Here is a 14,153-nt window from a genome sequence, read left to right on the forward strand (position 1 = left end):
TGGAGCATACTGGACCTGGGGGGGTATTTCCATTCAGAAAGGTCAACTAGCTATGACCATACCACACTGGGAAATGAGGAAATACTGTTTGGAGGAAAAGGAGAAACAGGAGTTGAAGAAGTAGGAGAGAAATGGGACTATATTAAGAAAGAGGGTGACATGGCTAAACAATATGAACAAAAGGCAATGGTTAACACGTGATTAAAATGTATATCGTTTTATTTTGTATCAGCTTCCTGGACCAAAATTACAACAAAATCATTAATGTGACAAATCTACAAATGATGAGTGAGTGAGTGTGTGAGAGCTTCAGCACTAATACTAGCTATGATTTAGGCGAGAGATGGATGCAGGAGAGACAGGGTGGATGAGGAGGTTGGATCTGAGTGGTTATTGAGTCGTGTCCATGGACGATAAGGATTGAAAGGCTGAGGAATGAGAGTAGCATGAAAACACAGGCGTGAGAATGGGCCTGCTCAAAGCAAGAGAATGACAGAGACGGGATGAGAATGATGAAATAACGTGTTGTTCTTCATCTTCAATTGCAGGGTGTTTCTGAAACATGACAGGGGTTTGTACTAAAGGTTACTAGGGTAATTGTCCCTATTCGGCTCAAAGGACCATGACAAATGAGCAGCGTGGAGCAGTCGAAAAATATACTTCAGGAGACTTCAGCTAAGAGGCAGGGAACAGAAATGAACGGTGTGTGGGCTGGGGAAAAATTAACTTCGTCATATTGATGTTTATCAGTCACACGTTATCCATAAAGTATTCATTTTTAGAAATGTCTCTTTACCTCACTCTATCTCAGCTTTCCCAGAGGGTTGTGATTTGAGTTGTGTGTTTCCTTTGCAGGTCATGAAGTAGGAGAAGCTAACAAACGTCTGACATCATGTCACAATATCTGACTGTTCTGTTTATGACCCCTTTCAATTCTAGATTGTTCTGTGTGTCCTAATTCTCCTCTCTTGTATCTCTACTGTGTGTCTCCCCCTCTCTGTCTCTGACTCTCTGTCCTCCCTCTAGAATGCATAAGGCCCTACGTAGATTGAAAGTCGCAGAGCCGAGCTGGTCTGGTAGCTCAGGAGGGGGTTGACTGACACCATCTCCAGGTCCAGTGTGTACTCCTGGGGCCCCGTCACGGCCCGGGCTAAAACCAGCATGGCGCTGATGTTGTTGATTTGCTGAGAGAGACACAGAGATGATGGTGAGGTTAGTCAGGGTCCGTCGTACAATCCTAGTCTAAAAGTCAAGCAAAACGTGTCTTACTAAGTCCTGTTATGATGCAATGTCTCAAAACTCAATGCAATATAATATGTTTCTTGGCCTCCTCTGTCATCATAAATTCACAAGTCTATCGTCATATATTGACAAGGTGGATGGGAGGGTGACCCAGGCTGGTGCTGTACAGGGGCTGTTACACTATGGCTGTGCTCACTCTGATGTAGAAGTCTCCGTCGTGGTCTCCAGAGCGGATACGGAAGGTGTTGTAGGCTCCGGGGTAGACGCTGGTGGCCTGTATCTGGAAGATGTCTGACGGGACGGAGCGCTCCGACGTGATGCTCATGTAGCGCTGGACGATAGAGAAGGGTAGGTCTCGACAGGCCGGCTTGGTCACAGGACAAACACAGCGACTAGAGGAAAAATCGCATGTTTTTAGTCCTCTGGAGAGATATATGAGTTGTGCCATAGTGGCAGTCATGTTGCATAAATCATCATTTCCTGAAATTTGACCTCATAAACTAGATGACTTGATGTGGTACTTTTGATTCTGTTTCATTTTATATTAAAACATAATATTTGATATTTATCACAAAATATTAAATATAGATTATGTCCTATGATATTATCATGCTTGTCTGCAACCTGGACCCATGGGTAGATGTAACATAGTAAACTAAAATGCGGGACGCTCAAATTAGTATATGTTACGTTTGGTATGTTATGTATTAATTTGTGGATGTCCATCATTCATTTCATATATGTTACGAATTACAATTAGTATGATATATTATGAATTACAATTAGCTGTGGCTAACGATAGACTAGGTGTTAGGTTTAGGGGTTAAGGTTAGGGTGTAGCTAACATGCTAAGTAGTTGCAAAGTAGCTAAAATGTAGTTAAGTAGTTGCAAAATGGATAATTAGCATAAAATGCTGAAGTAGTCCTTGATGAGATTCGAACACACAACCTTTGGGTTGCTAGACATTCACGTCCTTTCGTTTTTGCCTTAGGTAACCTTCTATCTCATGTAGCCATACCATACCAAACATAACATACTAATTTGAGTGTCCCATATTTTTGTTTACTATGTTACGTCTAGTCTATGAGACCAGCCTGCATGTGCAGATAAAATATTAAAAAGTGTAGTTGATAACTCAACCACTAGAGGGGTATATTGCAATATGAAGGAACATGGTGAACTATCCTCAAACCAAGATGGATTACATTCAACTGTATTTGAACAGTGGCCATTTCCCCAAGAGATTTTCTGAAGCAGTTTTCATACAGCCAAAAAATGCTGGGGGAAATGAACTACTGTCCACACCTGTTATCAATGTAAGACTGGTTTCAATCTTCTAACAGCATTCTAATTGTATTGGAACATGTTCAACTGAAAAGATCACAGAATTGGACAGAAATATGGAAAAAGCAATTGGCGCAATCTTCAAAATAATGTGAGCTATGCTCCATACAGAAGTTGATGATATGTTGAGATTTGTGACCAGGGCATAGTTTGATAATGGGAAAAAGGTGTGTGTCTGTGTGTGTGTGTGTGTGTGTGTGTGTGTGTGTGTGTGTGTGTGTGTGTGTGTGTGTGTGTGTGTGTGTGTGTGTACCCATGTTTTAATAAATGTTCACTCACTTGTCAGATACTTGGACGTAAGGGCTCTGGCAACGGTTGGTGTCCACACACTGACTGGCACCGTGGATATTCACACATGTCTGTCCTTCAGTACATTGGTGCTCTCCGGTCTCACACTCGTTTATATCTGGGGAGGAGAGGGATTGAATGAGGGCCGGAGAAAGAGAGAATTGAAATGAATCGAATCAATTAGAATACTTTATCGTCCACTAACAACGAGGACAACGAAAGAACACACAGGCACAGTTAGCTGACAGTGAAGTGAAGGATGGGGAAAGGTGTTCAGAAAAACATTGAGAAGGAGAACAGATGGAGAGGGTGCTTACCCTGGCATAGTCGAGTGCCCAGCAGCTGGTAGCCTTCTGGGCACTGACAGGAGAACTTCCCGGGCTCATTGACACACTGGAACTGACACAGGTAACTAGAGTAGCTGCACTCGTCTATGTCTGCAGAGCGATGGAGGGAGAGGGAGGGGAACAACGTTTACGATCATAGCACAGCTGTTTTAACCAAGAAACAGAAGGGCAGCTTTTAATAAATGCAAGAAAGAAAGAGTAGCTTTTCTTTTCAGATCAAAGCACTGCTACTTTAATGACATTAGACAGACAGACAGACAGACAGACAGACAGATCCTCTCACCATTGCAGGCAAAGCCATCAGGCCCAAGCTCGTAGCCCTGGTCACAGCGACAGAGGAAGGTACCGTAGGTGTTATAACACCGCTGCTGACAGGGGGCGCCCATGTCACACTCATTCACATCTGGAAGGAGGAGGAGAGCGAGAAGACTATCAGTATATCAGTCAATATATTTTCTAACATCAGTCTGGATAGCCTGGGACTCTCTGTATGTGGGTGTGTGTATATCTGACCACGCCTTACCAATACAGGAGCGGTTGTTGCCGGCCAGCTGGAAGCCTGGTTCACACTGACAGGAGAAGGAGCCGGGGACGTTGACACAGCGATGCTGACAGTACCTGTATCTGCACTCATCAATGTCTGACAACCCAGATGGAAGGAGAGCATTCAGAAACAGTTCCAGAGAGAAGGTGGAGATTGAGTTGACCAACCAGGTCGTTATCGTGAAGGAGACTTTGACTCAAGTGGCTTTCCTGGTTAAATAGAGGTCAAATAACATGCTACAATGACTAAGGAAAAGTTGACCTATACGGTGTATGTGACAAAACATATTAACATATTAATTGTGAATAAACTAAATTACCTTCCTGGTTAAATAGAGGTCAAATAACATGCTAAAATGGCTAAGCTTAACCAAAACCATGAGGTGAGACCGCAAACAGCGAGTTGGTGTGACTCAGGTCAGTGGTTAGGCTGGTTAATGGGCGTCCTATTGGTTGTCTCTCAGGCCAGTGGTTAGGCTGGTTAATGGGCATCCTATTGGTTGTCTCTCAGGCCAGTGGTTAGGCTGCTTAATGGGCGTCCTATTGGTTGTCTCTCAGGCCAGTGGTTAGGCTGCTTAATGGGCGTCCTATTGGTTGTGTCTCAGGCCAGTGGTTAGGCTGGTTAATGGGCGTCCTATTGGTTGTCTCTCAGGCCAGTGGTTAGGCTGGTTAGTGGGCGTCCTATTGGTTGTCTCTCAGGCCAGTGGTTAGGCTGGTTAGTGGGAGTCCTATTGGCTGTCTTACCGATGCACTCGGTGCCAACCTTACGGTAACCCTCAGGACACTGGCAGGTAAAGGCTCCCGGCGTGTTGATGCACTGCTGGCTGGGCTGGCAGTCGTGTTCATCTCTCTCACACTCATTCACATCTGTGTGTGAGATATGGCAAAACAACACAATGTATTTAGTCATATGGATGTTAATACGGTTGAGGCACCAACAGCTGCCCCATTTTGTTCAATCATTATTCCTGTCTCATGCATTCCCCATAAACAACCCCTATCACCCCGACTCCAAGAACAACAGGACAAGCAGCTCTCTCAACCAGTGGTGGAAAAAGTACTCAATTGTCATACTTGAGTAAAAGTAAAGATACCTTAATAGAAAAGGACTCAAGTAAAAGTGAAAGTCACCCAGTAAAATACTACTTGAGTAAAAGTCTAAAAATATTTGGTTTTAAATATACTTAAGTATCAAAAGTAAATGGAATTGCTAAAATGTACTTAAGTATCAAAAGTAAAAGTATAAATAATTTAAAATTCCTTATATTAAGCAAACCAAACAGTACAATTTTCTTTAATGTTTTTTTTTATTGATGGATAGCCAGGGGCACACTACAAGACATAATTTACAAACAAAGCATTTGTGTTTAGTGAGTCCGCCAGGGCAGAGGCAGTAGGGATGCCCAGGAATGTTCTCTTGATAAGTGTGTGAATTGGACCATTTTCCTGTCAAAATGTAACGAGTACTTTCGGGTGTCAGGGAAAATGTATGGAGTAAAAAGTACATTATTGTCTTTAGGAATGTAGTGAAGTAAAATTTCCCAAAAATATAAATAATAAAGTAAAGTACAGATACCCCCAAAAACTACTTAAGTAGTACTTCAAAGTATTTTGACTAAAGTACTTTACACCACTCCTCTCAACACTCTCCGTCCTATAAAACTAAGAGCAGATGTCCTCATGTGAAATCTCCACATTCCAGTACCAGCTATCCACCCCCCACCGACAAATACTCACACACACCCACACAACTCCACAAACTCCCCAAACACACGCTTGATACAACCACCTGTCCCACACTAGTCTGCACTCATTCAGACTACATGCTTATTGCCCAATCACAAACAAGGCACGCACACCTTATCCAGTCCCTTGCAGCCACCTGTCTAACCCCCCTCCCTCCCTACTCTCTCACCCACACAGCTGTCTCCCTGGGGCTCATAGCCCAGAGGACAGGGGTTGAAGGGCTCTCTGGCGGTGCTCTCCAGGTTGGTCCCAGGCTGGCTGGGGGGGTCTGGAGCTGGGATGACTGAGGCAGAGCGGGGGAGGCACAGGTAGCCCCCGTAGTGGTTGAAGCACTTCATCTCCCCCTTACAGGCCTCCGGAATGGTCTCACACTCGTTTATGTCTGTCGGGGGAGAGGGAGAAGGAAAAGGACTGAAAGACAGGACTGGTTGCAAGTTGTAATGCTCTCACTCGTTGCTTACAACTGATGGAGGGAAGAGAGGAGATGGGGACATGAGGATAATCGAGAGCCATTACCTTTGCAGTGCTGAGTCTGAGGATCCCATTGATACCCATCTGTGCATTCCTACAGATGGCATGAGACAGAGAGCGAGAGAGTCACATGCACTGAACAATCCAAATGACCTTTCATTTGAAGCTATTAGGTACATTTTAAATAATGGCTGTGTCACATTAACAGGAGGGTACCTAGTCATAGGCACAGAGGGGGAAAGACACAGCGGGACTCCAGAGTACAGCGGAGGTCAACAGGAAAGAGAGGAGCAGCTGCAGTACAAAAGGGGTCAAATGATCAGTCTGGTGTATGGTGGGCGGGGAAGACAAGATAGAAGGAGAGGAGGGAGGGAGAGAAAAAGAGTCCTGGAATACCCATCCTTACCGTGTAGGTGTCACTTTCTGTAGGTGGCTGTGAAATAGCACTGCGGAGGAACACAGACACACACAGGATCGCCGCACACACGCCCTGCATGCTCACGGACTGACTGGCAGATAGGACCGGATCACACACGTAAACACACACCCTGGCACAGCCGGCGGGTCACACAGGTAGCGGTGCCTCCGGTCAGGACGAGAGAAGCTGCCGGCTTGTTGTGGTGCTCAGAGCAGCGCAGCGGTATCTGGGGGGAGAGGGAGGGAGGGGGAGGAGAGAGTTACTTAGGAGACTCATTAACCTGGGTTGAGAAGAGAGAGAGTTAATTAACAACCTAGGTTGGAACAGCTTTCAATTCATCCACTTAATTAGAAAAACATAACACTCTGGCTGTGTGTTGACATCTAACACTTTTCTGAAGCCAGGCTCAGAACAGAAGTCAACACACACAACTCCCTTATGACTCAGACGTCGGTCATTATTTGTTAATCGAACAAATTCCTGCCAGTATGACGGAGAGGAAGCCCGTCTCCCCCTGCTGGCGAAAGGTCAATATAACGACGCATTCCATCCATCAGCTGAAAATAATCAAGTCAACCCTGTGGAAATCCTTTCATGTTAGCTCTCCATAGACAGCCCTCTGTTTCCCCAGACAGGCCCACTGTAACTGCACACACAACAAACCTACAGTATACCAAAGTGAGACATTAAACACAGCGCCTACATCTCAGGGTATTGTCTATCAATTTCAAGACATTACTTTCCGTTTCCCCAGACGCCGCAAGCTCCGACACAGATTTCTGCTCTGGTCATCCATCTAAATCACCGTCGCTGTCTAGTACCGCAGAATCCATTATTGTCTGCCTCTGAGTCTGACATCGTTCATCATCATGGCTAGTGTGTTATTCTTCGAAGTACTGCATATGGTGTCGGAGAAGCATGCAGACAGGACCACGCTGCTTTTCTTGACCAACCATCCTCCATTTAATGTTCTTGGAGAGTGGAAGCACAACTGTTAAAGTAGACCCTGTACCTAGACAAATAAATCCTCTATTCCAGCTCCCTCAGACAAAAAAAAAACAAACCAAGAGAAAGCAATAAATCATCTCTGAGTAACCGTTGTTCGTGCAAAAACCGTCAGTTAGAATTTGCTCCAGGCAAAATAATATATGAAGAGGAAAGTTATAATCATTGCTTTCCTTACACGCACGCACACACACACACACACACACACACACACACACACACACGCACGCACACACACATACACACACACACATACACACACACACGCACGCACGCATACACACACACGCACACACACACACACACACGCACGCACGCACACACACATACACACACACATACATACACACACACATACACACACACGCACGCACACACACATACACACGCACGCACACACACACACACGCACGCACACACGCACGCACACACGCACGCACGCACACACATACACACACACACGCACGCACACACAATGGTGAGACTTTTGTATGCTGTAATACTCAACCACTTGTCGCGCCCCCATGCACGCATGCACACACACACACACACACACACACACACACAAACCTCAGGGAGGCCAAGCAAGAAGCCACAGAGCAACGTGTGTACCCACACAAACATGCTAACTGTCTTACATCACACTCAAATGTAGCCTATCCTTCCTTCTCAAACACCAAAACAAATGTTCAACTGAGTTCCCAGGACAACTATATACACAGTCAGTGCACCTGTCACAATTTCACAATCTTTCAAACACTCCTAAAAGTGAGGTATTTTAATGGACCTTGCATCATATCGTCTTCAATAGGTCTGCATCGTATGCATGAGTATACACACACTGTACCCTGGACACACACTGTACCACTGGACACACACTGTACTGCTGAACACACACTGTACTGCTGAACACACACTGTACCACTGGACACACACTGTACCGCTGGACACACACTGTACTGCTGAACACACACTGTACCGCTGAACACACACTGTACCGATGGACACACACTGTACCGCTGAACACACACTGTACCACTGAACACACACTGTACCCCCGAACACTTATACAGCCACAATATGAGGACACGTCAAAATCCGCTTTGGCACTGTGGTTCTCTTATAGCGCGGGATAAATCTGACCTAAAACCACCAAAAAAACAAACTGTCCGCCAGTTGAGAGTCCGGTAAATCAGTCACCCAGACTTGTGAGCAGCAGGCAGACGTGGGTAGGAGCTGCGCTTCCGCCGCTGACCAGTGAGCTCCAAGTGGTGGTTGGACCTCTGGAATGCCCGTGGCAAGGATGTGGGCTGCAGTTCCCAGTAGGGATACCCTGCCATCACGGTGTTTCTCAGAGTATCAGGTTTTGGGAAAGCCCCCACATGGTTCATATAGGACAGCTGCTGCCAATCCTACAGCCTCTGGTCTCTGAGTGGGAGGATGGTCCATCACTCTGACAGTCCTCCACACGCCAACCACTGGTCTTTCCAATTGTTTGTGATTCTGGTTACAACAGGTGTTGGTGAACAACACTACACTTGACATTTACCAGTGTAGCATTGTCTACTATGTACAGTAGTACACATTGTTCACAGAAATACAGTAATTATATGGCCCTGTATTTACTTGGATTGAAGAGGAAATTCTGCAACTCTTGGAGGACAGAGGATGTTGATACAGATGCTGTCTTTACTTGGTCCAGGTGCATTCCTTATATTACTGGCATCCAGTGGAGGCTGCTGAGGGGAGGACTGCTCATAATAATGGCTGGAACGGAGCGAATGGAATGGCATCGAACACATGGAAACCCTATTCTGTTCCAACCATTACCACGAGCCCGTCCTCCCCAATTAAGGTACCACCAACCTCCTGTGCTGGCATCAGTAGTATGTTAACTCCTGCAACAGGGGGTACCCCTCTCCTTGAATCCACACTGTCAGCAGAATGACCAGGCAAAATAACAGCAGGGTCATAAAGAAATGACTTCATGGGGACTAGACAGAACACACAGCGAGACCACACACACAGAGCAACATACACAAACACACATAGACTATACACACGCATCTACACACGCACACACCGGTGGGAGACCCAACCAGAGACGGTCGGGTCTTGTGATGTGTATATATAGCCGGCTTTGATCCGTTCTGCTCCGTTGTGCATGGAGCTGCTCTCTCTCTAGCACGGTGGCCCGGTGGGCTCATGCTGTGCTCTGTTCCCCTCGCTGCACTGAACCTGCCACCTTGCGGGCCAGAACCTCTTATATGTTATACCAGTAAACTCCTGTGGTGTGAGATTTCTCTCATATTGCCGGACAGTAAGAACTACAGAAAAAAACATCAAACATAACAGTTCCCAATGGGCACAGGGCTGTAGTCTGATGGAGAGGGAAGCTAGTGGGAGCCAGGCATGGAGAGCTGGCTGGGCCAAAGTGATACAGTGGGTATCATGTGTTTACCCCTCTTGGATTTTTTCACATTGGTCTACACAAAAATACTCTACTGTAATGTCAAAGTGAAAGAAAACGTCTATACAGGTTATAAACACCTTTGGCTGTGATTACAGCTGTAAGTCTCCTTAGGTAAGTCTCTAAGAGCTTTGCACACCTGGATTGTGCAATAGTTTTTATTTCACCTTTATTTAACCAGGTAGGCTAGTTGAGAACAAGTTCTCATTTGCAACTGCGACCTGGCCAAGATGAAGCATAGCAGTTCGATATATACAACAACACAGAGTTACACATGGAATAAACAAAACATACAGTCAATAATACAGTAGGAAAAAAAGGGGGGAAAAGTCTATATACAGTGAGTGCAAATGAGGTAAGATAAGGGAGTAAGGGAATAAATAGGCCATGGTGGCGAAGTAATTACAATATAGCAATTAAACACTGGAATGGTAGATGTGCAGAAGATGAATGTGCAAGTAGAGATACTGGGGTGCAAAGGAGCAAGATAAATAAATACAGTATGGAGATGAGGTAGTTGGATGGGCTGTTTACAGATTGGCTATGTACAGGTGCAGTGATCTGTGAGCTGCTCTGACAGCTGGCGCTTAAAGCTAGTGAGGGAGATATGAGTCTCCAGCTTCAGTGATTTTTGCAGTTCGTTCCAGTCAATGGCAGCAGAGAACTGGAAGCAAAGGCGGCCAAAGGATGAATTGGCATTGGGGGTGACCATGAGATATACCTGCTGGAGCGCGTGCTACGAGTGGGTGCTGCCCATTTGCCCATTAATGTTATCAAAATGTGTCAAGATGTTGGGGATCGTGGCTAGACAGCAATTTTCAAGTCTTGCCATAGATGTTCATGCAGATTTAAGTCAAAACTGTAAGTTGGCCACTCAGGAACATTCATTGTCTTCTTGGTAAGCAATTTTGCCTTGTGTTTTAGGTTATTGTCCTGCTGAATGGTGAATTCATCTTCCAGCGTCTGGTGGAAAGCAGACTGAAGCAGGTTTTCCTCTAGGATTTTGCCTGTGCTTAGCTCCATCCTGTTTCTTTTCATCGTGAAAAACTCCCCAGTCTTTGCCAATGTAAAGCATACCCATACCATGATGCAGCCACCACCAAGCTTGAAAATAAGGAGGCAGTTACTCAGTGATGTGATGTGCTGGATTTACCCTAAACATAAGGCTTTGCATTTAGGCCAAAAAGTGTATTCCTTTGCTGTGTTTTTGTTGTTGTTGCAGTATTACTTTAGTGCCTTGTTCCATACAAGATGCATGTTTTGGAATATTTAGTATATTTGTACACTTCTTTTCACTCTGTCATTTAGGTCATTATTGTGGAGTCCCTACAATGCTGTTGATCCATCCTCAGTTTCCTCCCATCATATCCATTGAACTCTGAAGCTGTTTTAAAATCCCAAATGGCCTCATGGTAACATCCCTGGGCAGTTTCCTTCCTCTACTGCAGCTCAGTTCAGAAGGACGACTGTATCTTTGAGGTGTCTGGGTGGTTTAATACATCATCCACAGCATAATTATTAACCACATCATGCTTAAAGAGATATTCAATGTCTGATTTGTTATTGTTACCCATCTACCAATCACTGCCCTTCTTAATGATGCTTTCAAAAAGCTCCCTGGTCTTTGTACTTGAATCTGTGCTCGAAATTCAATACTTGACTGAGGGACCTTAAAGATGTTGTATGTATCTGGGCAGAGACATGCTTAGTCATTTAAAAATCATGTCAACCCCTATTATTGCACACAGAGTGAGTCCATGGAACTTATGTGATTTGTTACTCCAAATTTGACTGAATAGTTTTTCAACAACTACATTTTAGTTATTCCTTTTTTCTTTTACATTTGTAGTTTTCTTTTCACTTTGACATTATGGAGTATTTTGTATAGATGGAAAAAAAATCCCAACTAAATCCATTTCAATCCCACTTTGTCACACAACAAAATGTGGAAAAATCCAAGGGATGTGAATACTGATGATATGCTGTAGTAACTAGATGAGATGACGTGTGCCAAGGGGGAGTTTGGTATTTTAATAGTTGACCCTCCTCGCCGTGTCTCTGTGCTCTCTCCTGAATCACTCTAGTCAGACCAGCCTTACTACTAATTTTGGCCTATGAACGCAGAATTCTTTCTGTCAAATGTTAGTAATTAAGAGTACATAAACACAGTGATAAAATGGTGCCCTGCTCTGCACAGAAGTGGTCTGTAAAGGAATAAGAAGGCCGTGTCCTGCCCTGTGATGTAATGTGTGTGTGTATGGGAGGGAGGGTGTGTACAGAGTGTTTAATGCCATTGGGTGGCACCTGTCTCTCTAGTTTGTGGTTGTCCCTTGGTGTGTCCATATGGTAACGTAGGCCTGTCTGCTCCTCCTCCTCACAAAACAAGTCTTTCCAGCAAACAAATCCTGTACTTAGGGTTTCATCCAAGCTGACCATGTCTGGCAGGCATTTCATGAATCAAGTTCGCAGGAGATATTAGTAGACTTTGCGATTGTGACATTACATAGTTGTGAAATAGTAGTTGGATCTGTACAAGAGTTTTGCAATACATTTCCATTTACAAATACAACTACTCTCTTACACATGCTCTGTCGCTTCCTCTCCCTCTCTCTCTCTCTCTCTCCCTCTCTCCCTCACACTCACGTACACACAGGGCCTTGCCACCTCAGCTCTTGTAAGGATCCAACTGTAGCCGTGGAGGTTGAGTGGAGAGCAATGGTGTAGCTGTGACGTGTCCTCCCCCTCCAGGAGCAGAGGGTAAGAGGCACGTTTTTCTTTGTGATGTAATACACTCACGCACTTGGTTAATCTCTCTCTCACAATCACAAAGGCTCTCATAGACACCCTCTCTCAAACCCGCACACACACAAAGTCATTGTGAAACATGGTGAACTCACAGGCAAGTCTTCTTCCTTTGTGTGAATTCGTCTTCTTCCTGTTATCTTCAGGTCCCTGGTTTGAGTCCGTGTAGTGCTGTTCTAGTCCCCTGGCGGTGGTGGTCCCTGATGTGGTGTGAGTGTGGAGAGCAGAAGTGGTCCCTCTATCTGTCCTGCTCCTGCCTCTATGGCCCTGAGAGAGTGAGTGGGCAGATCGACAGCTGGAGCAGCTGAATGCATGCAGGGGAGGGCGAGAAAGAGAGAGAAGGAAAGAGGCAGAGAGGAAAGAGGGACAGCCCATTCCTACCCCCCCCCTCTGGCCCCCTGCACTGCCATCCTCCACCCTCCCACTGACCCCCCCTCCCTGACCCCCCAGGATGCAAATTCCTGGTCTGCGGCCCAAATTCCAAATCCGTCCGAATCGCAGGCGGAACAACAACTTGCATAGATTCACACACACACTCCCCCTCCCCCCTGTGCCCCCACTCACAGGTCACACAACGCTCCTGGTTTCATTTAAAATCACCCCCCACAGCTCGCTCCCCCAATCTATCTATCCTTACTTCCCCCATCTTTTTCTCTTTCTGTACAGCCACTAAGTTTTCCCTCGCTCCGGTCCAATCTGACACAGGCAGATATTTATAGCTTGGGAGAGAAGTTGGTGGAATGTGGACAAAAATTAGAGCGAAGGAGAGAGGAGAGAGACACAAGCCTTCTTGGAAAAGTAGTTAGCTTTTCTAACTACCAGTAAATATTTAAACTGGAGGTCTTCCAGACAGACATGTTTATATGTAGAAGCATGAAAAGGCTGACCCTGAAGTAATCATCATCCATTTCTTCAAGAGGTTTTGTTATAACTATAGTACTACTAATACTTTTGCAACACATTTCCTTTGACAATTACATGAAAGCTGTGTACTCCGGGACAGCTCTTCTACTGTATACAAACAGTGAAATATGTTCTTCCTTTTTACAATATTAATATCCATGTTAGTTATCATTTATAGATATTACATTTTTGCTGAAGTGCAAATCCATAATTGACATGGACATGAGCAGTACCATTATACCTACCTAATCAAGGTTGCAAATCAAATCAAAATCAAATTTTATTCGTCACATGCACCGAATACAACAGGTGTAGACCTTACAGTGAAATGCTTACTTATGAACCCCTAACCAACAGTGCAGTTTCAAGAAATACAGATAACAATAAGAGATATTGATGTGTGTGGGGGGGTGTTCTTACCCAACCCCCAGTGGCCACACATAGACACACAGCTTACTACTGGCTTCTCATATTATAATCCACTCAGGTTTAATTTACTATGCAGATGTATTCCAAAATAGTCTGTCTTCACCCATATTCATCCATGCTGGGTTGAGATTCTAGCCACTTTCT

At 44.9% G+C, this 14,153-nt stretch overlaps 1 protein-coding gene across 4 annotated transcripts; it reads right to left on the reverse strand.

Moving 5' to 3' along the window:
- Positions 1-201: 201 nt before the first annotated feature.
- On the reverse strand, positions 202-13,724 carry LOC109905158 (EGF-containing fibulin-like extracellular matrix protein 2). Of its 4 annotated transcripts, none has more exons than XM_031790100.1 (12): positions 12,773-13,035; positions 6,389-6,626; positions 6,199-6,276; positions 6,028-6,076; positions 5,681-5,893; positions 4,510-4,632; positions 3,746-3,862; positions 3,506-3,625; positions 3,193-3,312; positions 2,867-2,993; positions 1,439-1,634; positions 202-1,184 (listed from the first exon to the last, which is right to left on the reverse strand). In XM_031790100.1, exons 5-12 carry the CDS (start codon positions 5,847-5,849, stop codon positions 1,023-1,025), a joined length of 1,134 nt encoding a protein of 377 aa, XP_031645960.1. In that variant the 5' UTR covers positions 5,850-5,893; positions 6,028-6,076; positions 6,199-6,276; positions 6,389-6,626; positions 12,773-13,035; the 3' UTR covers positions 202-1,022. The 4 variants fall into 4 exon arrangements, with proteins under 4 accessions (XP_031645960.1, XP_031645961.1, XP_020357969.2 ...); XM_031790101.1 differs by lacking the exon at positions 12,773-13,035 and adding an exon at positions 7,140-7,376; XM_020502380.2 differs by lacking the exon at positions 6,199-6,276 and having other exon boundaries at positions 12,773-13,724.
- Positions 13,725-14,153: the final 429 nt, after the last annotated feature.

This window comes from Oncorhynchus kisutch, linkage group LG15, assembly GCF_002021735.2.
Source record: "Oncorhynchus kisutch isolate 150728-3 linkage group LG15, Okis_V2, whole genome shotgun sequence".
NCBI lineage: Eukaryota > Metazoa > Chordata > Actinopteri > Salmoniformes > Salmonidae > Oncorhynchus > Oncorhynchus kisutch.